Genomic DNA, 26967 nt, shown 5'->3' with positions numbered 1-26967 from the left:
ACACAATGTACAAAATATTACTCAGTCTAAGATTCTTTTGGTTGTAGGAAGGTTAAAAAGTTACTTTGTCAAGCTACAAATATCCATAGCCACTTCAGGAGCTGGTTGTCCTTTAGTCCTCCAAGAAAAGTAGCAACTGGGAGATGAATTTTGGCAAATTCAGACTACAGGTACAGCCTGTGTATTCAGCACTCGTTATAACCAACCACAGTTCACTGCCGTCTTAGCTCATCAAATCTAGATTAAATTATCTAGGACGTGCTGTAAGTCAAAGAGAAATTATAGCTACCAGAGCAGGAAAGTCCTGGAGGAGCAGAGGCCCCCTCACCAGAGACCCGCAGACGACCCGACTACAGGGCTCCCTCTGCACGGCGCTTCGCTGCCCGAGTGACGGGTCCCGGCGCTCCCCAGCTCTTCAACGGCAGCTCCTCCCTTCTGGCCAGACGGACAGCAGAGCATGGTCCTCAGCTCCGGCTGTGGGGGACCCTACTCGGGGCAGAGCGCAGCCTTTTATAGGCGGCACGCAGCTGCACCGGCTCACACCTACACACTCTGCTCCCGCAGCAAGGCGCCTCTGCCAGCAGCCCGCAGCCCTGCCTGCCCCCGGGAGCGGCGCAGACCCGACCGCCGCGCTGCCCATGGGACCCCGCCGCCCGGCTCTGCCCCTGCTGCTGCCGCTGCTGCTGGCGGCCGGTGAGTAGAGCGGCCGCGGGCCCGGGACAGGGCTCAGCCTGGGGCAGGCGCGGTCCCAGCCCCGGCCGGGCGCTGCAGCGGGGAGCCGGACCCTCCCGGCGGGGACCGGGCTTGGTTGGGGCTGGGGGACGGTAGGAGTCGGGCGGGTGGAGAGGAAAGAGGGTTAGATAAACGATCGCGGCAGGTGAACACCTTCGTACGTTGGAAAGTAGCACTGCGCGAGACTGCCTAGTGCGCTGGGGCAGAACGTGGGAGTAACTCACCCGAGCCGAAAATACCGAGCGGCTAACAGCTGCCGATTGCAGCTGCACTGACAGCCCTGCGTTTCTCAACTTAATGTGCAACATGAGGATGTGGCTGGAAGATCTCTCATTACGGTTTTTTTTAGGTTAATCAGTAATGTGCGAGTGTGTTAAAAAGTTCAGTATTTGAAATCAGACTGCAGATTGCATGTGTAGTAGTAATCTTTCTACAAAGCCAGTACCTTCACCCCCACTCTTGTGGGTACTAGCGCTATCTCAGAGAGCCTAACTTACAAAGCAGTTCAAAAGCTAGGAACTGCTAGAACTGGGTTATTCTGAAAGAATGAGTCAGTCTTTATGAATAAGTTATGATGTGAGAATGTAATTAAAGGACCCCTGCCTCATACCTGAGCATAGTTGACTACTCACTTTGTAAGTATTTAATTTTTTTGGTCTCTTATTTCCTATTTATTAAGCAGTATTAAAGACCAGTTGTAATAATTCACAGTCATTTACAGTCAGAAGCCCTCATAGGTTTTCTGAGGTATCCATCAGTACAGTATCTGAATAGACTTCTTTCTTTCACACCTGTGAAACTGTTATGATAGGTAGGTGGGCTAACACAAAAAAAAAGCATTAATTAATTTTTGGTTCCCGTGGTGATACGCTGGAACCCAATTTTACCTACGACTACTTAAAATTATGTGGAACTTCAACTACTCAAAGCCTGGCTCTCACTGAGTATTGCACTAGTTTGGTACTCCAACCACAGGATATTCAACATACTATTTGTAAACATCAATAGGTATTGTTCTAAGTGATTAAAATAACCTCATGCTGAACCTCTGTGACAGTTGTAAGAATAAAATCCAGTTTCCTAGAATAGCATTCAGCTGCCTTAATTAGAGATTCTCTTTTGTTTTCTAGCACTTTTAAAATACATTCCTACACAGCTTCCAAATTCACCCACCCAAATCTTTCAAAGAGAAGGATCTTAATGACAGGAGCCTCAATTCATTCTTATAACACACTGTGTGCACAGAATGAAGCAGGGTCTGGGGGTGGGGAAAAAAGGTAATCGCATGATTAAAGACCATAAGGCAAGGTGCTTGCATAATGGGGCCAATTTAAGATCCCACCAAGCTCACTGCCCTAATTCCAGCTGCTGACCTCAGCATGCCCCTATTATTCCTTCTGCATTTTGATCATCCTCCAGATTTCAACCCTTGCACAGCACAAACCTCGGCAAGAACGTAAAGGAAAGAAATGCAAAGACTGTTTCACTGCTTCTGCCAGCCTAGAGTGATCATTACAAAGAGCCCGGCTTTGGTCCGATAGCTCTGAGTCAGGCATCACAGTCACCCAGTCCGTAGGCAGCAAGGAGGAAGGGAAATGCAATTTACCTGTTTCTCAATATGTGGTCCTCAGTACCAAAATAGGCAAATTTATCCTTTCAAAAAACTTAAATGTGACCACAGTTTGTGGAGACAGCACATCAGTAGTCTGGGCAACAAGATGAGGTGAAAAAGGCCATTCCTGATAGTTTATGAAATAAGAGGGAACAAATGTAAGCAGAAAAAAAAAAAAGGTTCTATAATGCACACAGTTCAAAGGTTTCCACTTCTGGCAAGATCTTGGAGATGCATCAAAAGTCTGCATATTCCAAAGTTTCAAGTTCTGAACTACTGCAGCACTGTGACTGTACAAAGGAAGTATCACTATAGGAAATCTTACACATATTTAACAAAAAAAAAGTTTCTGTAGCCTCAGTCTTTTAAGGAATGGCTTAGAATTTATTTTAAAACCCACAAAACATCATAGACTGTATTAGACGCTAATGATTAATGTAGCTCGTGTAATAATTATGCAAAGCTGGGCATCTCAATAAAAATAGGTATCTGTGAAAATAATTATTATGTTTGCATTGTGCCCACTGCAAAGAGTAAAATGTTATGGGAAATATGATCTTTCACAAAAAAAATTGTGTTTCTAAGTTTTTTTCCCCCCCTCTATTGAAATTTAAGGGACTAGATTTTTAAACATAATTGTAAGCTATTCAGAAAACTAGGAAAAAAAAAAAAAGGAGAGTAGGAAGGTATAGTGCAAAACAGCTTGAGCTCGCAAAGACATAATAATGTACAGCATTTAGTGCAATCTGAACTCTCAAGAACCTACACAGGCAACAAATCAAGACAGTGCAACGAAGTTCAAACTCTCCAAACATGGCAGGGCTCCAATTTGGGGAACAGGAACTACAGTTTTAAAATCAAGCACAACACAAATATAATGTGATTACTGACTGTTACTTTCTCTGAGACTGTCTTTAGTGTTTATTTAATTTCAGTCTTCAGAAAATCACCTCGTGGCTTGTCATTACAGTCTCAAAAACAACTGCACAGATTTGTTTAGGGTTTTTTCTTTCCCCATCTGATATTTTATGGTGCCTAAAGTAACCTTAGGATTGGTATAGTCTTGGTTTCCCTTCAACATTTACTTTTAAAGCAGCTACACCATATCCAGTCAAATCTGAGTTTGCTGATTGTGTTCGACAGAGCTGCACACAATCTGCATGACAAAACAAAAAAAAAAACAGACTAGACATAGAGGGATGGCACTAGTCTTTCAGGAATGCATTATCAAACCTATAGGAACACTCTTGTCCATAGAGATAAATGCAATGTCTTCATAAAAAAAAACAAACAAAAAACCACTGAAGATTTTAAAAACATACCTTAATCATGAAACATTCGGAAATATGCAGAATGTCACTTCACTCTCTGTATTCCACTGAAGTTTTGATAAAATACTTTGGAAATTTTAATGTGTTGCTAATACATAACACATTAAATGGCAATGCTACCATCATGATGGTAATGCTACCATCATCATACTGATAGTCTTATTGTTTCCATATGTATTTCTATGTGTTTTAGGATGGTCTTTTGTCGCTTTTATTAAACTTAAGTTACAAAGCTGTTGGGACAAGAGACTTTTCCTTTAGTCATGTTCAGAGTATCCACAGTACAATACAGTCTTGGTTTATACCTGGGTGTCTAGATGCTGTAACACAAAGAAATTGCAAGGATAAAAAGTTTTTCTTGTTTTATTTAGTGAGGGGGGACTATGTAGTCTGGCCCCCACTGAGGCTAAGCTACGACAAAAGCTCACATTCTTTTCTTTAAATTACATGGCACATTTTAAAGATTTATACCTGAGGTCCTTCAGGAGTAGACAGTTCATCTCTTCTACTTTAGATGAATTTAAATCAAGGGACTGGGATTTGTCCAAAGGTAGCAAACAATTCTCTAATCCAGCTAGGAATATGACTTGGAAATTTTTAGTTTCTTCTTTCTGTCTTGTAGCATTCCTACACCATCCTTCCCCAGTTGCCAGAAACTGAGACACAGTGTAAAAATTCTCAGGGATTTATTCAGAATCACTACCACCATGCAGAGCAAACCCAGCTTTGCCATTAATCGCTAACATGATTCCTTCAGAGATTACTGGCTAGCTACAAGACCCTAAACTTTTAAGAGTATAAGCAGTTGTCATTTGTAATGCTGCATCCTTACTGCAATTTTTTTTCAGCTGGGAATTTACTGAACCTGTACTGGCAGTGAAGATAACACTTTCAACACTTCATAAAGATAAGAATCTGGTTATACTCAAATGGATGCTTCTGCTGTCCAGAGCTGAACCATATATTCAGAGCTGCAACGGAATGGGAGATGATCATGTGTCAGTTCCACAGTGTGACTGTTATTCTGACACCCAGAACTACAGATTCCAAAGAACCCACCCAATACACCATATGGATCCTTTGGGAAAGCATGAGGATCTTTTTACCAGAGAACCTGTATAACTAAACAGCAGATAATATCCTGGAATGGGAGCCAGGACACAATAGATACTGTTCACTATCTTAGCAAGGAAGTTTTAGTGCCAATGGAACAGTTTTTAAATGAAATTGCAAGTGACTATATAGCCAAGGAAGCTTTTTTTAACTCCTCAAGAGGCAATTGCTTTTAATCAATGGCCAAGGATTCATATGCAAGTTTAAGCACTCATTTCACTTTCCTCTCCTCTCCCTAGATCACATAACCCCAAAGCAGGAGGGAACAAGATCTGGGAGCAGCTGCTAGTCAGAGAAGTACTAAATATTGTCATAGGAAGCCTAACTATTTTCATAAGTAAGGACTAGCTACAAACATTCTTTCTAAAGCTTTTTTTACCTTTCTCACATACAAACCAATTGTATTTCTTAGTCAGGTGACTTCATGAGGTGTTTAAATCCCTTTGTTTCACGAAGTTACGAGTGCTGGAAATCACCAGTATCCCACACACTTCAAGTTACTCAGCTGTGCTGGTAACACTATTTCTCTGGCAGATCTTCCACTAACGGATTACAGCTAATCATATAATCTATTATATAGATTAGTCTATTATAATAGATCATATGAGTATACAGATTACATGCAAACTGTATAATCATAGTTATTCTATAGGAAAAAAATATCAAAGCCTTCAATGACAAAATCTAAATATTTTTCTGTTGTCTCTCTCACATGCTATCACTTACTGAAGTTTAATGTCTTTCTCAATCTGTATCCAGTACTTGGAGTTTATAAACAGTTCTCCTCATACCAAAATAAATAATTAGTTTAATTAATAAGACAACTATAATCAGCCGCCTTCCACTAATTTATTTGGTACTCATCCTACTTCTAAAAATTACTGTAAATAGCTTGGAGCCTGCACTTCCAGAAAATCCTGCTTATTACCATTCAGGGTCTTTGAAGCATTAGCTCAACCTGAGGATGGCATGAATGCCTAAAAAAGGACACCTGGGGTCTCAACATTTATCTGCTGCCCCGGACCTACTGCTTTAGTGCTGACATGGGATAGTTAAAATAAAGTTCCTAAATACAATATTGTTCTGGAGAAATAATGGTTAGAATCCCTTAAACAACAACAACAAAACGAAACATAAAAAAAAAACCAAAACCCTCCTTCTAATTTCTCTGGAAATGACTCCAAGTACCTGCCATTTCCCCACTTTACACCCATCCCATCACCGCCGCCAGTTATTTGGCTTCTTTGTCTAAACATGAGGAAAACCAGAACTTGATCATAGAGGACGTACTTAGACAAACGTAAAGCATTACATTCTACAAAATAACATGGGCAAAATTGCATGTTATGACAAGGAAAAAGCACTGCAATGCTTAGGGCATCTAATCTTAGCAGATTAGTGGACCTAAACCACAGAACACATGCTAGCCCTTGCCAGTTTTAAGACTGGAAATGACTGAAGTCTGCCAGCGTATGCTGCCTTGATGGGAGGAAACCACTGCAGCTATTCAGAAAGTTGTTCAGGATTCAGCTCACTGTAGATTGGAATAAAAAGGGACTGGATCAAGCAGTGTGGCTCAAAAGTGTCAAAAAGAAAACTCCATTATTTTCAAGTACTGACATTCATCATCAAAAGTAAAAAAAAACCACACCTCTTTTATATCTGCATGTTTGATTCAATAAAAAATAAAGAGTTTTTCTTCCACAGTTTACAAAGGCACTTTTGGGGAAGGCCACGTTAGAAACCGAAGAGGAATTCTTGAATTAGCCGGAGCCATTAGGTGTACTACAGGACGATCTCCTTTTGCCTACCTACGTTATGGATGCTACTGTGGTCTGGGAGGAAGAGGATGGCCCAAAGACAGAGTAGACTGGTAAGAGTAACTATTTACCCAAGTAATTAAGTGCTGAATGCATGCAGATGACAAAGGACTAAAATATTAATTAGGTCTATTTAACATCAGTGAGGGAACTGAGTTTAAACCCACCTCAGAGTGCTAAGAAGCTCTGAAGCATTCAAGTTGTGTTACTGTAGATCTGCCAGAGTCTTACTTGCATTTAAGTCAAACTCTCATTGCATTAATGTTGGATTTAAAGTACAATTGAGTTTTCTTTGCTGTTGCTGTTTGGCCAAGAGCTGAAGAACTAAAGTAATCTTGGAGAAGCTTTAAAGCTCAAACATTCAAGCTATCTATGAATTATTTTTTTTCTTAAATGCAATTGAAAAATCTTTTGATTCTACTACCGTTCATCCCATTTTACTAGTATCCAAAATAAAAGAGACAATTATGCAATATTCAGCCTGTTGAAAAATAACTTTTGAATAAAATGAATTATTGTTATTAAAATAATTCTAAAACCAGACCTTTGTATTTGTTACTAAGTCTCAAAATATTGACTACCATCAATTTAATTTATAATTGAACATTAGCTGAAAGGAAGATTATTGTCTGGTTACAGTACCTAAATAGAGGTTTTATATTTTCAAGTTTATAAGGAGGACACAGACCTGTTGGAGAGGGTCCAGAGGAGGCCATGAAGCTGATCAGAGGGCTGGAGCACCTCTCGTGTGAGCACAGACTGAGAGAGTTGGGGCTGTTCAGCCTGGAGAAGAGAAGGCTCCGGAGAGACCTTATAGCGGCCTTCCAATATCTAAAGGGGGCCTATAGCAAAGACAGGGAAAAACTCTTCAGCAGGGCCTGTTGCAATAGAAAAAGGGGTAATGGTTTTAAAATAGAGGAAGGTAGATTTAGATTAGATATTAGGAAATTTTTTTTTTACACTGAGGGTGGCACAGGTTGCCCAGAGAAGTGGTGGATGCCCCATCCCTGGAAACATTCAAGGCCAGGTTGGCCGGGGCTCTGAGCAACCTGATCTGGTTGGAGATGTCCCTGCTCCTTGCAGGGAGGTTGGACTGGGTGGGCTTTAAGGCCCTTCCCAGCCCAAGGGATCTTTATACCTTTTTGGCATAAAGATCCTAGTCATGATTAGACCTAAAACTTCTAGAAGCTTTACCTACATATTTCAAGTTTTTGGATGTGTACGCCGTTACTTTAAAGACAATTCTGTAGAATGTAATTGCTACTTTAATGACTGGGAACTCATACAAAAAGAAGGGACTAATATTATTTCTGGTCACCTGTATAATCTGAAGATAATGATCAAGAATCTGCAGTTTGCCACTCTTTCATTGTAGGCCGTTTTTTCGCTTTGTAGAAATCCTACAGTAGCAAGAAGCTGCTTCTTCGCAAAACATAGTTAGCTATTTGGCTATTAAAACCCAGACCACACAGAATGTTAAGAACAAGCCAGAAGTGAGTGTACTTACTCTATTGCATTTGAACAAAATCAAGAATTGCACCGACTGCAGAGACAGTCCTTCTTACCAAGTTTGATTCCTTGAAGTTTTGAGCTACATTGTAGGCTGTTTACATTCAGAATTATGCCTGAAAACAAGTTAACTGTAAATACAGAAATACTTAATCTGAGGTAAGAATGTCTGTAATGGAATTATTCATATAACAGTTATTGCAATTTAGATATTTGCCTGCCACTTCTAAAAACAAACTTTAAAATGGAGACAATCATATATTGGTTTCATAAGACAAAATGTAAAATCCTTAAGCATCTGTTTTTATTTAAAAAGCTTAAAAGAGACTAAAGTAATTCTAAAAATTTTTGTGAACACATTAAGATAGACTGCGCTGTGGCAAAAGAAGCCAGATTTCCTGGTTTATTTACCTTAGTATTGCTACAAAGACTCACTAGAAGTAATTTTTAATTTTTTTTTTTTTATTTCTATGCATTAAATTGATTCCCAGGCATCTGCTATTTAACTGTTATGTACTGCAGGATCTTTAAATGGAGATTCATGTGGAATTACCAAGTAATTATCTAATAAGCACAGGAAAAAACAGTAATTGCAAGTGAGAGCTCACAGCATTAACTTTTCTTATTGCAGACACAAATTCCTCAGGCAACCTAAGCACGATCTAAACATCATATGCCTACTGTAATGTCATGGTTTTAGGCTACCAGAAGGAAACTGAATGACTAAATGCAAAGAGCTTGCAGATAGATCCTGTTCTTCCACTAAGTAAAAAAAAAAAAAAAAAAAGTACAGTTAGTTTGCAGCAAAAACTTTCATGCGGTCTAATTTCAGATCCCTCTTATCTCCTCAACTTGCTATTCTGGGCTTGCAATGAGTCTACACCAGAAGAGTAATTATTTTTTTTAAACATTAAAATATGCCATTAATGCATACCTGTACTGTTCAGTTCCACAATGTGATAGAAAGTCTATTAATTCATTGTCCCAATTATGACAAGGACCATTTTGAAATAATAATTTGGGGCAATTTTCCAAATTTTCCCAGGATACTGAGCAGTTTTAGTTATATTATGGCATTAAACAGCACCCATGCCTATTTATTCCTGAACATTTCACCTACTCTCAGCTTTTCGGACACTAAGGACTTTGCTGTAAGATGACATTTATGGTAGTATGCTATGGCCTAACAAATCTTCTTGTCCCTTCTCTATTACTGTTACAGTAGTATCAATAACTGTCAGAAAAATACATTATCTGACAGACTGTTCTGGCATTTAATCTTTTTCTTGGAAGGAATTAAGAGGGAGGCATACCCACACACGTTTATTGTGTTTAAAACCGAGAATGCTTTAAAGATTCTTTGTATTGTCATCTATGAGGAAGTTCAACTAGATCAATGTGTATAAGACATTTTCCTCATCATTGATTACACAAAGAGTAATAATTTTTTCCAGATAATCTATTAAACAATTCTCTTGTTTTGATTCCTGAGCAGGTAATTATTTGTACCCTCGCGTATGTTGACTGTTTTATTATTTCACAGTGTGTAGAAACATGCTGATAAAAACCATTCAGATTATGTGACCATAAATCACCACATTATGAATTAAGGCAAGCCCATTTCTGTTACTCTCAGGTGCTGCTTTAACCATGACTGCTGCTATGGTAAGGCAGAACAAGCAGATTGTCACCCAAAGATAGAAAGTTACCACTGGGAATGTGAAGACAATGAGGCTGTGTGTGGTGAGTGAATAGTTCTAGGTTTTGGTTGGTTTGGGGTTTTCTTCCTTCCTCTCTTCCCCCACTACTTCTACCGATTGTCTCATTGACTTCATAGAAAGACATTTCCTTTGTTAACTATACAATTATTATTTTACCATCCTTCCTTTTCTGACTTTTTTACCAGGGTAAGCTGTGCCACCAGAAAGCTATGCCAACCAACTGAATGCAGTTTCTTCTTCTTAATCCCCACCTACTGACATACATAAGGGAAAAAAATTCTGATCTACGAGCTTCTATTACCTTTTCAGAAAACACTACCACCCCCCCGCCTTTTACTCAGCATTTACACATGTTGAGGAACCTGCTCAAATGCTGCTCCCTGCAGGTCGCCAACTGGAGAGCAACTACAAACAGGAAGCAAAAAAATTACAACTGTTTTAAAAGGATCTTTTTTATACTTAGCAAAAAATATTTCACACCATTTGTAAGTTTCTGATTAACAAGCTTTTGGCATACTTACCACTGAGCAGTTCCACAGCCAACTGCTAGTGGCTGCATTTATGAATGAATTCACAATTACAGTTTCAAACACTGAGGTAATAAAATATTTGATGATTATGTTTATTTATTGAAGTAACATCTCCACAAGCTGTAAAATGTTATTTGAAAATGTTTACATAATTAGTGTACAAGTTGCAACAGATGTCTGACCACATCCTGACAAATTTTGTTCAATTCCTCTGAAATATGAATGTAATATACTTGCCATACTGTAATATAAAAGAGAAGGACAAAGAGATCTCAAAGAAACAAACAAAAGTGTTTACAAGGAAAAGGCAGAATGTCTTTTACTTTATTTGTTCACAACTCCCAAAGTTTAAGCAAATATTTTCCAATACACTTCAAAGACTTTTTGAAACTAAACCTTCTCACAAGCCCTTAAAATTTTCAGGGTTTTTTCTTGTCATTGTTAGGTTTTGGAAGTTTTTTTTGTTTGGTTGGTTTTTTTTGTTTGTTTTGCTTTATGTATGGTTTGTTGTTTTGTTTTTTAAATCAGGTACTAGGTCAGTTACTTTGCATGTAATTTTATGCCACTACCTAGAATCCAAATCAGCTTGAGAATTGCTTATTATCTGCACCACAAAAATACAGACTTACATAAAACTTGTTTACAATGGATCTGAGCTTCTGACTACCATTTAAAGGCAACACAAAAACCTCTAATTTCATAACTCAGTTTAGAATTTGCCTGACCTGAAATCAAATGAAAGTTTTTGAAACTATTTCCTTTCCTGATTTACTTCGCCCAAGCATCTACCTTACGTAGAATCTCTACTTGCTAATTTCCTGCTCTACTCCAGAGGTACTAAGCGTTTTCTCAAAATTAACTGTCAAGTTACAGTCCACCTATGTTTGGCTGTAAATGTTCTGCTCCCATTCTAGTCCAGCAGCTGGCAATATTTGAAATTACTGGCCAAGACAGTAGGCATATCATCAAGAAACAAAGCTGAAACAAAGTTCCTTGCCTACTATGGAGACGATTAAGTTTGGAGCAACAACAAGAGAAGGAATAGTTCTTCTCAGTTAATGTTTTGGTTTGTGGGGTTTTTTAATCCTATCATGTTGTTTATGCTACTTATGTTATTGAGTAGTTCTTAGGGTAGCTAGTTGCAGCATCAACATATATATATTAAGAACACTTGATTTCACAGCAGAATTTGAGTTCATTCAAAAAACTGAACAGTTTTTCTGTTCCTAGACAAATCTCAAGCAGGGATTCAGCTAAGCTTTCAAAATGTTAATAACTCAGACAAAATATAATCAAGGATTCTTCAGTTTACAGACAGTTGCAGAAAGAAAAAAAACATCCATTTCTGGGTTGGCACAATAAAACCAAAATATATTGCTGTAGAAGAAAGCGTTAATGCCAAGAGGAAATGTTATTGCCACGAAATCTGTTAAGTTACAACACTACAATTATAAAACAAATATGGCCAGACATGGATTTTATCATACTTAAACACGCTTTACCTAACTTCTTACTGGCTGAGTTAATAAAAAAAGGCGGGCAATTTAAGCTGAATATGGAACATCTTTGCATCCCTTATTTCACATATGTAATTTTAATCCTACATCCTTTAGTAGATTAAAGCATATGTGAAATGGGAAAATATCTTCCCAAACTCAAGTTTCAATAAAGCAACAGGGTGGGCAGGAAGGGTCCATACCACTTTCTAAAGAGGAATCAGTTGTCAGAGTTCCTTTATTAAAGTACATGAAGAAGATTATTTCTTTACCCAATTATTATATTTTCACCTGCCAAAATAATTCCACTGATTGTCAATTGTCACTAAACCAAACTATGCTTGTATATTCTCTGTTGCTGAGAAGTCCTAGCATGGAGCTCTGCCTAAAGAAGATCACAGAACTGTAAGCCTTACTAAAGCTCAGTACAGTTCCTATTGCACTTGAAATAAAAGAGCCATTTACATGGCAAATATGCAACGTGAGGTAGCAATTCTTGGTATTCCATTTGGTATTTTTAATTACTTCAGACTAACATCAAACTTACTGTGTTTTCTTTCAGAATCACTAGAAGACAAATGTCAAAAAATGGCATGTGAATGTGACCGTGAAGCTGCCAAATGTTTTTCTAAAGCTCCCTATCACACAAAATACCTTTTATGGCCAGATTTTATGTGTGGTGAGATTCAACCTTTGTGTAGGTATTAGATACATGACATCAGTCTTTACAAAAACTCTGTATGTATTTGAATTGAAAATGACTTTTTTTTTTTTGTCACAGTAGTGACAACAAATATTTTTCCCCTGTCCTGATCCTCCTTCCTGCCACTTCAGCCTCTCCACTCCAGAATTGCCAAAGTAAACATTTATCCTCTTATTTACCTTTTACAGTGCATGGACTAAAAGCAAATTCAAATGTAAGCTTTTATTGGCTAAATAGGAATTTGATTTTATCAACTTGAAGAGTAACTGACTTAGAATTAATTTTGTTTATATTCAGATTCACAGGTTTTTCAGATTCATAGCATCATTCACTGTAAACTTTCCATCTGCCCTCCACTGGCTATAAGATACAAATCAAACTTTTCTGCTAACACTTCCAGTAACATTTGTTACCTTTGAACTGACTGGAAGAAATGCATGAAGTGACAGTATCAGCACAAAGAGCCCTCTCACCTATATTAAGCACTTATTATCAAGCCTAATTTAACTTTTGCATCTCATTCTCCTTAAGTAGTCCTACCTCTAATAAAAAATGCCTAATACAATTATTTTATCCTAGTATTTATTTTTAAAATAATTTTTTCTAAGAAGTTGTTCGCTTGATATGGCTCAAGCTCCTTATTCTATGTACATTCTGAGTTTCCTGTGGACACAGGGAAAAGTTCTACCCTTAAAACTTCAGAGTCAGATTTAAAAGTGCAAGTGCAAACCATCACCAAGACAGATACATGAAAAAAGTGGCAGTCACTGGGACCAACTGCCTTTCCCATGAGTCGTTGATCTCGGACAGCATGAGTTTGCAAAGTTCAAGTTTACCTTGTAAAGATTGCTTTAGCTAGGGTCATGTCATAGTTTTTTGAAACATTTTAGGAAAAGAAATCAGTAACATGAATTGCTGGACAACACACTTTTTTCATAACTGCTAATTTTAAAAGTTTATGAACTGGGAGTTTTTTATGTCTTACTTTCACCCACCTCAACTTACTTAAAGATGCAGGGCTACAGAACAAGTTTGCACAAGTCAAAGCTAATGAAAGTACTTCAACATATATTAAAAAAACCCAGCACCACTTCTTCAGGAAGGATGAAGATTTCAAAAGATATCTTTAATCTTTAAAAGCATTCATAGGCAAACTGAAAGTTCATCTTAATGATACAAATTAAAAAACCCACCAATATAGAATGCAAGAGGACAAAGCTCTTGAAAAAAATCTAACTTTTGCTCCAGTCAAAAACCGTACATTAACAAATGGCAATCCTGTTTACACAAAATAACTTTCCAGTCAGTCTGTGCTCACAGATCTAGATACACACATCATATTGCAGTAAGATGTAACTACAGTGACAGCTCACTTTTCCAAAACAACCCTTTTTAAGACATAGTCCTGAATTTAAGAACTAGCTACAGACTTCAAGAGGAGAGCATTGAAGAAGCTATTGATTAAGTCTAAGTGATCTGAATAAGAAATTTTGAATGGCATTGACCACATTTTCCAAAATACAAGAAAGCTCAATCAGTCTTTGCCTTCAACAGCAGGAATTTTAGAACAAGCCTATGCAGGAATAGCTTTCCTTTGGCAAACTTAAGTTGAGGAACACATTGCTGGTATGAAATACAAAGTTAAAAAAAAACAATTAAAAAAAAACCCAAACAAAATCACTGTAGCTGTTCAGAAGACAGCTATTTTAAGGCAGCCTTGAACATAACCAGAATGCTCAAAACAGAATAGAGAAGTTTGATTTGATCAAAAATAGGTGACATGACTGTATAAGATTCACATGGCTAAATCAAGAATGTAACTTTTTTGTTTCCAATAGAAAATTCCTTTTGGGTAATAAAGCACACCCTCAGATTTGGAATCAGCTGGTTTAAAAGTAACTTACCTTAAGGCTTTTTTGGTATGTTTAAGTTAACATAATCCACCACATTCACTGCCACATATATAAAGAAGAAAAGCAAAGCATATTTCAAATGTCTAGTTTTAGAAGCCAAACAGATCAAAAGTTCCAATGCCAGTCAGTACAATTATATCTCCAGGCGCCTTACTTCCTTAATCACAAGATCAATGTTTATAATTGGGTTAAAGTACAAGGCCCAGTAAAAAAAACAATTGCAGACAAACTGAGGAATAAAAGGCCAAAAAATGGCAACAAAAAGACACTGGGTTGAGACTTTCCAGAAATGTCTCCACATTCTGTGAGGAATAGTCCTGTGAAAAAGGAAAGGGAAAGGCTTAGAGGAACTTTCTGTTTTATTTTAACCCATTCTAAGAAAAGCTAATAGATGCTGGCAGCATCCAATTATTTAGCCCTTACTCAGGTAGCTGTAAAACATGATTTTGCACACCAGAAACACTTTCTTAAAATACAGATTTTAGATGAGGAGGCATTAAGTCCATTTATTCAAACCACAAAGCACAGCAAGTTAAAGTGGTCAAATTCCAGATTTGTCACGGATTATTCCCATGTACCCTTTTCTCTTTCGAACATGTTCTGCCCCCCAGCTGCTAGCTGAGAAAGTGAAAACCCATTACACACCAAACCAAGAATTTCTCCTGTGCAAGTTCTAAAAACTATAAATAAAAGATCACAGGAATTATAAAGTAATTAATATGCTTGAATTAGGGCTAAAGCAATAACTGAAAACAGCAATTTTGATCATATATCTCAAATAATATCAGTGTAACTAAACTTATTTATGAACCTGAGGACTCAACCTTTAATAACTATACTGTAAACATATTGACAAAATTCCTATGTATTTAGTTCTCAGCTGACAGCTAATACCAGTTACCATAAAAGGCAGTTCTCAAGGTAAGAATTAGCATTTACCCAATGGTTAAGAACATGCTAATTACCATTACTGCATTTGCTACATCTGATCAGTAAAAGCAGCTATAAGAAACCCTTTCAAGTATTCAAAGAAATAAACATATTTAAGAGCGAGTACTACTATATGTGCAGATTCAGATTCACATGTTCTTACTAACCTCAGAGTTGTGGTTAGACATTGTCATTTCAGCGAGCAACTGTGAAATCGTAAGACTGTTACTTTCTATTTATAAGGCCACGTACTTCCTACCCTCTTCAACAAGCTCAGTAAGACTTACTCCAGTTCTCTTCTTGACCAGAGCCTCCAAAAGGAGAGTAATTCCAGAACAGAAAGCAATATGGCATTTACAATTACAAATCTTGATGTCCAGTAGTGCACATCCAGCCAATCCCAAGCAAATTCAGCTATCATATGGTATGGAAAAAATAAATACTTCGCAATGAATTCTCTCCACTGTTTCCAAGAAGGATCTTTAAAGTCCTGTAAATTAGAATTAAAAAACTGTTAGTCAATTTCCTATAAGACAGACACATACTGGCTTTTTTCCACTACTCTGTTGTTGAAAAATTGTTTTTTGATACATTGAAAACAGTAATTTATCTTTACTGTACTTTCTGGTAGGTAATACTATAACCCAATAATTTCCATTAGATTAAAATGGAATATCACAGACAGGCAGACATTATAATGCCATTTGTTAAAATACAGGTATTTTGAGTGACGAGTCTTTCTATAGTCATGTGAACTTCAAAAAAATCAGTTTCACAGATTTAAAGTCTTAAAAGCCTTAAATCAATCTTATTAAATATAATGGTCACACACTAGTGATCACAGACAATAAAATTAAGGAATCAGTTACTTTGTAGGACTTTTTTTTTTCTTTTAAAGTTGTATTGTAAAGAGATTAAATAGTGAATAACTTCATAGTGTTTTTATGCTGCTAGTCTTAAAATGTTTATAACTAAAACAAGTTGCGTATTTAATGTTTCGAACACTTACTAGTAGTTTTGTGACAGTATCTTCATATTTGTCTTCTTGTGTAAGGCAAACTGTGTGGATGAAAGGTAGGAAAGCTTCTGCATAATCAAACAAATACAGGTATAACATACTGAGTCTTGGAGAAATCGTCAGTGCATACAGAAGAAAGAATGATTTTCCTGGATTTACTGCCTGAAAGGTATCAAATTATTAAGTTTCAAACAATGAAAAAATAAAATGAAAGGGACATGCCAATTCTTAGATTTTTCTGACAATCATTTTGCAAAGAATCATTTTTCAAATACAACAGTTCGTTAAACTGAGCAGTAAATTACAAGGGTAATTCCACTACCTTAACACTCTGCCTGGCTTTAAGAAAATTTTCTTTAGAAGATATTATTTTAAAAATACTTAATATACATGACAGACTTTATATAAAATTTACCTTATATTCCCAAAGGTTCTGTGGTGGTTTAACACCTAAAGTTTTCACACATTCCAGTTCCGCCATAATAGCTTTTCTATGGTTACTGTTCTCTATACTGTAAGGCTCTTTTGTGAAATCCTCCTCTGTCAGTGTCAGAAGGAGCCTACAAAAGCAGGAGAACTCAGAAGGTAAACAGTGCCTCTATATAACTAACAAATTAGCAATTACATACTGAAACAATAAGCTACTCATAGGAGGTTATCATCTTTTGGATTACATTCCATATCAAGTGTTCTGAATCTCTGCGGCTCAGAGCCTGGATTTTAAGTATCCTTCAAGTTTTCTCTTGCCTGCTTTCAGCAAGCAAATTTATCAGCTTGTTGGCTATTACTGAACACAGCTCCTCAGTACTTCACAGATGTAGTCTGGTCTCCTGGAATCAAACCCAGACTCTTGGGTGGAATGCAACAATGCATATAGCATATGCATATTTCTACAATAAAGAAAAGGTGGGAGGGGTTGGTAATAAATTTTCAGTAGCATTTCAGTCTGCATTGTCAGCATTTTTAAAAGTTTTTAGAAAATTTTCAGTTAGCTTGCTTAGTATCTGCTACTAAAATTTTCAACTACACATGTTAAAACTTATCCTGCATTTTACTCTGATACGTCAACACAATATTCCCACAACCTATGGAACAAAGGTATGGTCATTTCACAACATACCGTCCCTAATGAAAGCTATCCAGTAGTCCAATCAAATTATAGCTCTACTTGACAATTAGGCCTCTCACCTTCCATTCACTTTCTCCAGTAAAAATCTTTCTTTATAATGTGAAGCCCATGGGCCAAGCAGCTCTAGCCAATGCATCACTTCCTCAGTAGTCCATTTAACAACAGGCTTGTGGACAAGATGATCTTCAAATTCTCTGCTACTCCAGTGATATCCAAGTAGAACTACCTGTAGGTAGATTTAAAAAATAAATAAATAAAAAAATACAGAAAAAACCACAGATCCTTTACCTGCAAAGCAAATATATTAATGATATAAATAAACATGCATTAAGGGGCTTGACAAGCAGAATCTTCCCTTTTGTGGACCCTAGAATATTCAGGTAATAAGGAAGTATCTTGAAGTTTTACCCAATTTGTCTAACTTCCATTTGCCGTACATTGCAATTGTAGTTCCTGACAGGTAATTCTCAATGCTACCTTATTTACTCCACTCAGCTGAAGTCTCTTCTGTGCTGATGATCTTTTTCTATGTGCAAGTAACTTAAGTATATTTGATGCTTAATGAAATAAATATGGAAAAAGCAACCAGATGAAACTTACTGCTACACAAGTTAAAGCTGTCAGAACGCCTGAGAAAAACCCTCCTCCTCGAGGATTAATTCTTCCTGTGTTCGGAACTGTAGGAACCTGGTCATTCCTATATTTTTGGAACGTTGCTAAGCTGCGTGCTACGTCACTGTTTTGTTGAATATCTTCTTTTCTTTGTTCAATTGCATCAGAAAAGAGCTTTTCAATAACATCCCTAGTGGGAAAAAATATTTGTCATTGCACTATAACCACTGAAGCTTAACATTCAGAAAAGGGACTAATTTTTGGATTTTTGTTTTCCAGTCTTTAATAAAGACTGTCGTCTTTGAAAGCAAGAAAACATTAGTTATTAATACTTAGTAAACTTAAATCAATTACTTCCAAACAACATTTTCCTTAGCTTCTAAACATAGAGAAAATTAAAATATCACATTAAAAAAAACCCATAACTTTATTTCTTATATAAAACTAGAACTGTTTATGCTACTGGAAAGCATGGATTATTCAAAAATGTTAAGCAAAAGACAACATAATCTATTTATTAAAATATTAACATAAGATAGCATATTATTAACACAAGAATTTGTGGGTAATTCAAAACAGCAAAATTATATTTCTAGCTTTGTTGTGTAATAAGATCACATTTCTTCCTATAAATAATTCCTATTACAGAAATAATTGTACAATCATCAAAGATAATTCTAACTTAGAATTCTTAAGAAACAATCAGCTGTATTAAAAGATGCAAGTGTCCCAATACTGAAAAAGGATCCCTCCTTTCCATCCCCTAAAAAATTCAGAAGGGGGAAAAAGAAACCAAACCCAAACCAAAGCCAACCAACCCACCTCTTAGTTCCATGCAAAAAGACGTACTTGAACAGTTCAGCAGAAGTGCAGAACGTGAAAGACTTTAGGATTTAAATGTCCTTGTGACAGTTCACATTACCAATAAACTACTAAAAGCTGCAGCAAACTCAAGAAACCAGACAAGTAATTTCAGTGGTTTTAGAAATCCAAAAATGGCATAGTACACTCACCTGAGAAGGATGTTGACTTTGGGGAATCCTTCCCATTTTTCTCTGCATTTGGGGCATTCATTCTTCTTGGATGATACCCACCACAAGGCCAGGCAATGTCTACAGAAGCTATGCCCACAGTTCAGGGTGGTGGGATTGACCAGAATGTCGTAACAGCAGTGGCAAAGGAACTCACTAACTGATATCTGCCGACTGATCTCAGGAGGAGCATGCATTTCAACTTGTGCCCTCTCCGTTTCACCTTGTGAAGTCTCATCTTCTTCCATTTTCTTTTATGCCTTATACAAACAGAAAGCTCTCTTAGATCTTCAAATCGGGTGTTACAGTTTAGCCCCGCTCGGAACCAAGCTACACAGTTTTTCACTCACTCTCCTCACAATGGGGGAGAGATAATGTAACAAACAGCTTGAGGTTTGACGGAAGGACAGGGAGACATCATTCAAGTTACCATTATGGGCAAAACAGACTCAACTTTGGGAAAACTATTTCAATTTATTATTAATAAAACCAAAGCAAGATAATGAGAGAGAAAGCAACTTCCTCCCACCCCTCTCTCTTCCTGAGTTTAACTTATATTTTCTTTTCCTGTGTTACATAACACATGGAAGTGAAACAAAAAATCTCAGTATGATGCAGATTACTTTTGAAAGTATCTTTAATCAAGATTTTAGTAAAAGACACCAATCAAAAGAAGTATCATTAGAAAATACCACCAGAGAATACTAAAATAAAACATCACTGTAACGTAATGATCTCATTTACTCCATCACTATTATTTCCAAGTATAACAAATAAAACATTACTAACAAAGGTCAATGCTAAGCATTGCTGGGCAATGTTAAAAAAACCAAACCAAACCAAAACAAACCACAAAGTCATACGCTTCAGAATTACATAGGGGATTGATCTGCTTACCATCTCAGTGAAGGATGGAACTCCGTATTAACTGTACTAGTAATTACTCTTTGCTACTATTTCAGAAAATGAAGAAATGAGAGGACCTTAAAATTGTTATAAGCTTACAAAAAAAACCCCAAACTATTTGCTTGATGTTCCTCCTATATTCTCTCAGATGGCGTATCTAGTTTCTTAAGAAAAGCACTGATCCAGATAACTCACTTATCAGTCATGATATGTTAGAAGCTATCAAAAACTATACAATTTTCTCTTCAGGCACTACCAAACCAAAATATGCTTCCAACCTCCACCACATGGCTCCTGCTTACTACTAAGTTACCATCTTTCCATCCAGACCAAGCACAAAGAATAAAAGCATCTAAGTTGGTAAAGAATAAAAAAATAAAATAAAAAATACAAGCAGTACAGAAATAAAAAACAGTAGTGTAACTAGGATCCTCAGACAGCTTATAAACATGCGATTTCCCAGCAAAGCAAAGACTGTTGGCTTTCTAAACCACAAACCTGAAACATCACTTACAAGAGAAGAAATAAAACCAAGGTTTTGTACCTAACATTCTTCTAGTTTTCCAGGAAGAGAGAGACAACAGGATTTCTGTGAGTGCAAAAATATTTCACCACTCAGTCTATGCACCAAATAAGAGAAGAGTCAGAAGTAGAAAGCTTACTAGCTCCTCTCCTGCCTCATCTTTCCAGGCCTGCTTCCTCCCTTCTACGCCGCTATCCCAGGGACGCGACGGTCGTTTCCCCATCCCCAGGGGATGGGGACCCAAGGCAGGGTCCATCTCGGAGGAGTCCCCAGCCCACCTCTTCCCACGCTCCCAGCAGCGGAGGGCAGCCCAGCGAAACGCCACCGTTAAGCACGCCCAGGCAGCGAGCACTGCCAAGGCTCCGCGGCACCACGGCCAGCCCGGCCTCAGCCCCGCCGGACGCGGGCACCAAACACGGCCGTGCTCCGCCGCACCCCTCCGACTCACCCTCCGGCCCCCGCGCTCCGCCGCACAGCGCCCTGCCTCCGCCGCTTCCGCCCCGCGGGGCGCGCCCGGCCCTAGCGCCGCCGCTCCACGGGGGCTGGGAGGGTCGCGGGGCTTCCGCGGCTCTTCCCACCGGCCACGGGCCGCTCCGCCTCACGGGAAACGCGGGTGGGCACGGTCTCGGCCGGGGAGGGCTTGGCTCCCAGCGGCCTCCCCCGCGCTGGGGCTGAGGGAGGAAGTCTACGCTGCCGGGTCCTGCGACAGGCTCCAAAAGGAGACGGGCGCTCAGGAAGGGGTGATCGCCACAGTCTCCTCTTCTGCTGAGCAGCAGCATCGAGCTGGTCGAGACAGTCTGTATCAGCAGAGCCCATTTCTTTTTTAAGTGTTGTACTTTAAAGCTTTTACAATCACCGGACAGGAACACTACTAGAGTCACATTTTTCTTAATACACACGCGTCCCTATTCGTGAGAATTGAGCTACGTTTGCTGAATGTATGTCTACACACCCAGGTGATCTACCTTCACAGGAACTTTGTTTGCAGTTTATTTTACAAGTTAAGATCTAGAGGTCTGATCTCAGCAGTAAAGTAGACTTTCAGATACTAGTTTGACTGCAACGCTTAACTTGCACCAGGTTGGTTCACACAGAGTGTATTTTTACCACATGAGACTGTATCTATATGTACGCACATTCACAATTATTTGTATCAGTCTCTAGTCCCTTACTGCATTCCTTTTTGACTAGAGTTCAAAGAAAACTGAATTATTTTTTTTAAAGTACTGTTGAGATGTATTTTTTCACTGTGCAACAGTGACATGTTCTTAAAGATTTTGTTCTTGTTTCAGTTTGACACAAGTTTAACTTTTTAATTATTCCAGCCTATTTGAATTAAAAAAAAAATAATGCTCTCTCACTGTTTCCTCTCCCATATTATCCAGATTTCTCCACAGGACAGTTATTACTGTGCTGACACTGACATAGTTCTGGTTTTGTTTGCTTTAGAACTATCCTAATCAGATTTCTCATGGGACAGAAAAACATGCAGCTGAAAAGTTCGTCAACTGTTTGAGCAATGATCCAATATTTTTATATCACATTTCCGTATTTAGTTGTTTTACTTAAGAGTTATTGCTTATTTACTCACACATGGAATTCTGTTACCAAGACTGCAGTATTATTGCTCAGATCCATTTGTGACAAAACAATCAAGATCCAATTCTTGTAATACATTAGTATTACAATCATAATTGTAATACTTGTAGTACAAAGTAATACATTAGAGGCAGTAGACAAATTTCCTGTCAAGATGGAATAAACAGGCATTTATTACCAAGTGTACCTGTCATTTCAAGATTTTTTTTTAACACAAACTTCTAGCTATAACAGTTCAGGGATCATAGGAACAATTATGGATTCCAAAGCAGTTTTCAGCTTTAGTCAAATATAAATTAAAACTCCACTAGCAGCACAGAAGTGCAGACAAGGAGGTAAGCCTGTAGAAGCTAGCTTCCAAGGCTTATTTTATTAAAAGACAGAATCATAGAATGGTTTTGGCTGGAAGGGACCTTCAAAGGTCATCTAGTCCAACCCTCCTGCAAGGAGCAGGGACATCTCTAACCAGATCGGGTTGCTCAGAGCCCCGTCGAACCTGGTCTTGAACGTTTCCAGGGATGGGGCATCCACCACCTCTCCAGGCAACCTGTGCCAGTGTTCTACCACCCTCATGGTAAAAAAATTTCTTCCTTATGTCTAACCTAAATCTACCTCCTCCTAGGTTAAAACCATTACCCTTCGTCCTATCACAACAGGCCCTGCTAAAGAGTTTTCCCCCATCTTTCTTATAAACCTCGTTTAGGTAATGGAAGGTTGCAATCTACCAACCAGCTCATACTTAAGTTTATTTGTAGTTTTAATCAAATATTTGACGTTAAGTCTCAATCAGCTAACTAGCCTAACATGAAAATATTAAACCTCTTCCACAGCAGAGGAAGTTACTCTAGACCTACCTTAGTACATGTGAGGTGAAAACGTGGCCCAGAGTATTTAGGCCTTGTTCTAGAATCTAGTTTTTTACTACTTTTTCTCTGCGTGTGTTTTCACTTAGCTTTACATTCGATGTTCAGTAAAGCAGCAGAACATACAAAAGCGTTTGACAGCGTCTGCGCTGCAGACTTACGCGATGTTGTGGAAACGTAGGCTCCGAAAGATCAACCCCCGCCCGCGGCCAGGCACCGGCCCAGGAGAAAATGGCGGCCGCCCCGCCCGCCGCCCGCGGGCGCTCACGTGGGCGCTCACGTGCGGCGGGGCGGGAGGGGCGGTTTTGGGAAGCGCCGGGCGGCGGCAGCGGGTGGTGCCGGGCCCAGCTCCGGCCGGGCTGGCGCGGGAGCGGGATGGAGGTCATCAGAAGCAGTGAGTGACCGGCCGTCCCTGTGCGCCGTGCTGGGGTCGCGCCTCACAGCCGCGGCGGGAGGCTCCCAGCTGGCGGCGCAGAGGACTTCCCTTCCGCAGGCTGGCAGCGGGCTCCGGCCTCAGCCTTTCCTTCAGGGGCGAAACGGGTCCCCGCTCCTCCCCTCGCCCGTGAGGGACAGCCCTGAGGGGGGAGGCGCGGCGGGCGGGCCTCCGACCGCGCCCCGAGACTGAGGGCGCGGCGGGCCCCACCGGCCCCGGCCCCGCGCGGGCGGGCAGGTGCGGGCCTGAGGGGCGGCCGGCTGCGGTAGGGTGTCGGTGGTAGCCTCAGGTGTGTTTTACCCCTCTGCCCGCAGATTTTAAGGATAACCTAAACAAAGTTTGTGAAGCCATTGAAGAGTCGGACTTCCTGGCCATTGATGGAGAATTTTCAGGTACAGCCGCACCTGTCTTGTGATTGTGAGCTGCCGGCAGTATCTGTGTGAGGTCACAGGTGCCCGAGTTCCCGTGTGTCACATATCTGTCTCGGTGTTGGGTTGAAAAAGCTAAAGCTAAGGCTATCCCAAGATGATTAAAGCTGTTATTATATGTGTGATAGGAATGTTTTGGTCAAGGAGAGGTATGCGTCATACTTGTGCTGCTTCTACTCCCTCCCCACAGTAATCTTTTAACATGTTAATTGATTTCAGCTGCAGCTCAGGGATAAAAATGAAGATGTTCTATGTGTTGTGAAAGCAAGAGATTGGGATAGGTAATGGAGGCTCTGCAACTGTTTGGACAGGGAAAGACAGAGCTAAGAACTTTGACATTTGTAAAGCCCAGAGAATCTGTGCATTAGAGATGCGTTAGTTAAGTGTTTTAGCTTTGGGATACAGAGTTCAGTCAATTGTGAAACATAAACGTGATCAAGATTAGATGTGGTGCTTATGGAAATATGGTTGTTGTTGTGTATTGCTTAAGGTGACTAAATCATTCAATAAAGCTATGGACAGCCCTCTTCCCATTTTTAGTTTGACTGGATACTGCATTGCATTGTAACATTATGTTACTGGTAGATCTTTTAATGTTACTATCGTCTGGAATAGAAACCAGAGCAGTAGAGCTTTTGCAGCTGAGCTTTACTACTAGAACACTACTGTTAAACTGAGTGGCTTTTATGCTAAGACACATATTTTTATGCAGTAGAAAATCTGTCACAATGGAAATAATCTTAACATGTACTTTAAGTGAAAATGTTTTTCTTAAATTTCCATTGAATTTCTTTGCTGTGGCTAATTTTGAAAAGTTTACCCAAAGCAAATCATGTTCTACTTTTTCAGGGATCAGTGATGGGCCTTCTGTTAGTGCATTAACCAATAGCTTTGACACTCCAGAAGAAAGGTATCAGAAACTTAAAAAGGTAAAGTGCTTACCTTGACTAAAATGAAAATGCTGGAAAAAGGCTAGAACTCTTTAGTTCAGAATGGAGACAATGTAGGGAAATATGACGGGGTCTGTAAATTGAGTTACGTAGAGCTGATGGGGATTGCTTGTTTCATTGTCTTTACTAACGCAAGAGTTGGGGAGTGTTGCATTAAACTTGCAGAAGTCATGGTCTGAACAGACCTTGCTTCCTTACGCAAGAGTTAGATGTGTTGAACTTGTTAAAAGATGTTGAGAGTGTTAGAATTTATCAGTTCAAAGTGGGACTGGGTAAGAGAAGTTCAGTGACAGAGAAACTACATCAGGACTAGGGTCCCTCCCAAACTACCTCCCCTGCCAGCATGTACTGTTTCTAGCAAAACTTAAATGCTGGCTGCCACCCCCACCTCTGCCTCTCTGCAGCAAACACAAAAAAAAAAAAAACAACAAACCCCCAAACCAAAAAACCCACCATGGTGCTGGAGGGGGTTGAATAAATGACCATGGGAGACAACATATGGTGTGTGAGGGTCAAAAGGTCAAAGCTGATGTTTTGGGTTGTGAGTTTGGTGTTTGATTTTGGTTTGTTTTTTTCTTTTTCCCCAGAAGAGAAAGGAATCAGAAAAAAAAGGAAAAGCTAAGCATCTAGACAGATGCTGTTTCCTGAAGTGTCCAAGGAGTCAGTAAACGCTATTTACTAATATTCTGTTAAGAGGCATTGCAGGATGAGGGAATTACTGGTTAGTGCTCCTGCTGAGAAACTAGGACAACAAGTGGCAAAAACTGGGGAGGAGGCTATAGCTAAAAAAAAACTCAACGAACCAAACAAAAAAAAACACCTCAACCCCAAACACTAAAGGAGACAATAAAAGTAGAGACCAGTCTGTGAAGAGCATCCAGTAAGCTAGAGGATGCCATATTATGTTAATCAATAGGAGTCTTTGAGACCTTGAGGGTAGCTGATGATTCAGGCTCTGCAGTCTTTGTTGCTCATTGCAAGAGGTCTGGTGTCTCAGAACTCAGCCTCAAATTCTTTGTTGTCACCTTCTTAAAACTTAACTTTTACCAGCTAATAAATTACTTTATTATTTACATTGTTGATCTTTATACTCAAAGATAAGAGGATTAATTTTGCATGTCCTGTTGCCATGCATTTTTTTCCCCCCTATGATAGAATTGAATAATCCTATGTGATTTTTTTTTTTTTTTTTCTCCCCTAAATTGGTGTTTGGCCCTCCAGAGGACTGAGTCTTTCAGTTGGTCCACAACACTTATTTATTTTCTTGTACACTTGCAGTGGTATTAAAAACCTTTCCAATATTTGTCCAGCAATTGTGAAATACTAGAGGACACAATGATAAAGTATCCATCTTTGGATAACAGTAAGATGCTTAAATGGGGATGGAAATAAGCTGAAAAACTCTGGTCTGTTTCCTTCAAAATTACCAACAGAACAAACGTTGGTTAAGAAGATTTGGATTTGCTTGATTTTGAAATGGAGAGAAATAATTTATTGTAGATGTACCCCAGTTATCTTTAAATGTGTATGATTTTTATTCTCATGCAAAGTTTTCCTTTCCTTTCCAGCATTCCATGGATTTTTTGCTCTTTCAGTTTGGCCTTTGCACTTTTAAGTATGATCACACAGAAGAAAAGTATGTTATTCTCTTATTCCCTATTTTCTTAATTGAGGAATTTTTGAAGTAATATTGATAAGCTGTATTGACATACAACAAATCTTTTTCACAGGTATATACTGAAGTCATTTAATTTCTATATTTTTCCAAAACCCTTTAACAGAAGTTCACCAGATGTCAAGTTTGTCTGTCAGGTTAGTAGAAAAACAAGTTTGATTTTATTTGGTTAAGGTATACCTGCAGCAAACTTCTAAAAAATATTTCCAGGAAAACTCTACATCGTTGTAAAGGGAGAAGTGATTGTTTTTTTTAGCAGCTTAAAAGGCAGATAAACATACATTTCTGGGGTTTGTTTGTTTTGTTGTGTTTTTTTTTCTTTTCTTATAGAATAAATAAGCATTAGTTAAGAACAATCCCTAAAAATGAGCTTTAAGGGAATATCTTTGA

The 26967-nt window shown here is 38.7% G+C and overlaps 3 protein-coding genes across 10 annotated transcripts in view; 2 read left to right on the top strand and 1 right to left on the bottom strand.

Moving 5' to 3' along the window:
- Nucleotides 1-334: 334 nt before the first annotated feature.
- PLA2G10 (phospholipase A2 group X) lies at nt 335-13132 on the top strand. The gene is made up of 4 exons (XM_086759936.1): nt 335-693; nt 6496-6661; nt 9754-9860; nt 12427-13132. Exons 1-4 carry the CDS (start codon nt 639-641, stop codon nt 12570-12572), a joined length of 474 nt encoding a protein of 157 aa, XP_086616062.1. The 5' UTR covers nt 335-638; the 3' UTR covers nt 12573-13132.
- A 540-nt stretch (nt 13133-13672) lies between these two features.
- BFAR (bifunctional apoptosis regulator) lies at nt 13673-23355 on the bottom strand. 7 transcript variants are annotated; one of them, XM_086759934.1, is made up of 9 exons: nt 23253-23319; nt 21078-21412; nt 19183-19460; nt 18158-18359; nt 17617-17783; nt 16844-16988; nt 16420-16590; nt 15698-15900; nt 13673-14797 (listed from the first exon to the last, which is right to left on the bottom strand). In XM_086759934.1, exons 3-9 carry the CDS (start codon nt 19446-19448, stop codon nt 14614-14616), a joined length of 1338 nt encoding a protein of 445 aa, XP_086616060.1. In that variant the 5' UTR covers nt 19449-19460; nt 21078-21412; nt 23253-23319; the 3' UTR covers nt 13673-14613. The 7 variants fall into 7 exon arrangements, with proteins under 7 accessions (XP_086616060.1, XP_086616059.1, XP_086616055.1 ...); XM_086759933.1 differs by lacking the exons at nt 21078-21412; nt 23253-23319 and adding exons at nt 20651-20670; nt 20769-20851; XM_086759929.1 differs by lacking the exon at nt 21078-21412 and having other exon boundaries at nt 23253-23355.
- Nucleotides 23356-23361: 6 nt separating this feature from the next.
- PARN (poly(A)-specific ribonuclease) overlaps nt 23362-26967 on the top strand; it is a 56626-nt gene continuing 53020 nt past the window's right edge. The window contains exons 1-5 of one of the 2 annotated variants that reach the window (XM_086759928.1): nt 23362-23485; nt 23839-23916; nt 24802-24881; nt 26471-26538; nt 26633-26714. In XM_086759928.1, the coding sequence (XP_086616054.1) occupies nt 23467-23485; nt 23839-23916; nt 24802-24881; nt 26471-26538; nt 26633-26714 (327 nt within the window). In that variant the 5' untranslated portion in view covers nt 23362-23466. The remainder of the gene's footprint in view (nt 23486-23838; nt 23917-24801; nt 24882-26470; nt 26539-26632; nt 26715-26967) is intronic. The other variant, XM_086759926.1, reaches the window with a different exon arrangement.

Source organism: Chlamydotis macqueenii, chromosome 15 (assembly GCF_036417535.1).
Source record: "Chlamydotis macqueenii isolate bChlMac1 chromosome 15, bChlMac1.mat, whole genome shotgun sequence".
NCBI classification, from domain to species: Eukaryota; Metazoa; Chordata; class Aves; order Otidiformes; family Otididae; genus Chlamydotis; species Chlamydotis macqueenii.
The sequence above is the reverse complement of the archived record's forward strand: the minus strand, read 5'-3'. Positions and strand labels throughout refer to the sequence as shown.

What these genes read in the sequence shown, in the direction of transcription:
- PLA2G10 (XM_086759936.1), top strand. Translation starts at nt 639, where the DNA reads ATGGGACCCCGCCGCCCGGCTCTGCCCCTGCTGCTGCCGCTGCTGCTG. An exon ending in CCCAAAGACAGAGTAGACTG is followed by an intron (nt 6,662 to 9,753) that starts GTAAGAGTAACT and finishes TGTTACTCTCAG; the next exon opens with GTGCTGCTTTAACCATGACT. An exon ending in AGACAATGAGGCTGTGTGTG is followed by an intron (nt 9,861 to 12,426) that starts GTGAGTGAATAG and finishes GTTTTCTTTCAG; the next exon opens with AATCACTAGAAGACAAATGT.
- BFAR (XM_086759929.1), bottom strand. Translation starts at nt 19,448, where the DNA reads ATGGAAGAAGATGAGACTTCACAAGGTGAAACGGAGAGGGCACAAGTT. An exon ending in CAGCTTTAACTTGTGTAGCA is followed by an intron (nt 17,784 to 18,157) that starts GTAAGTTTCATC and finishes ATCTACCTACAG; the next exon opens with GTAGTTCTACTTGGATATCA. An exon ending in TGGTCAAGAAGAGAACTGGA is followed by an intron (nt 14,798 to 15,697) that starts GTAAGTCTTACT and finishes CCTTTTTCACAG; the next exon opens with GACTATTCCTCACAGAATGT.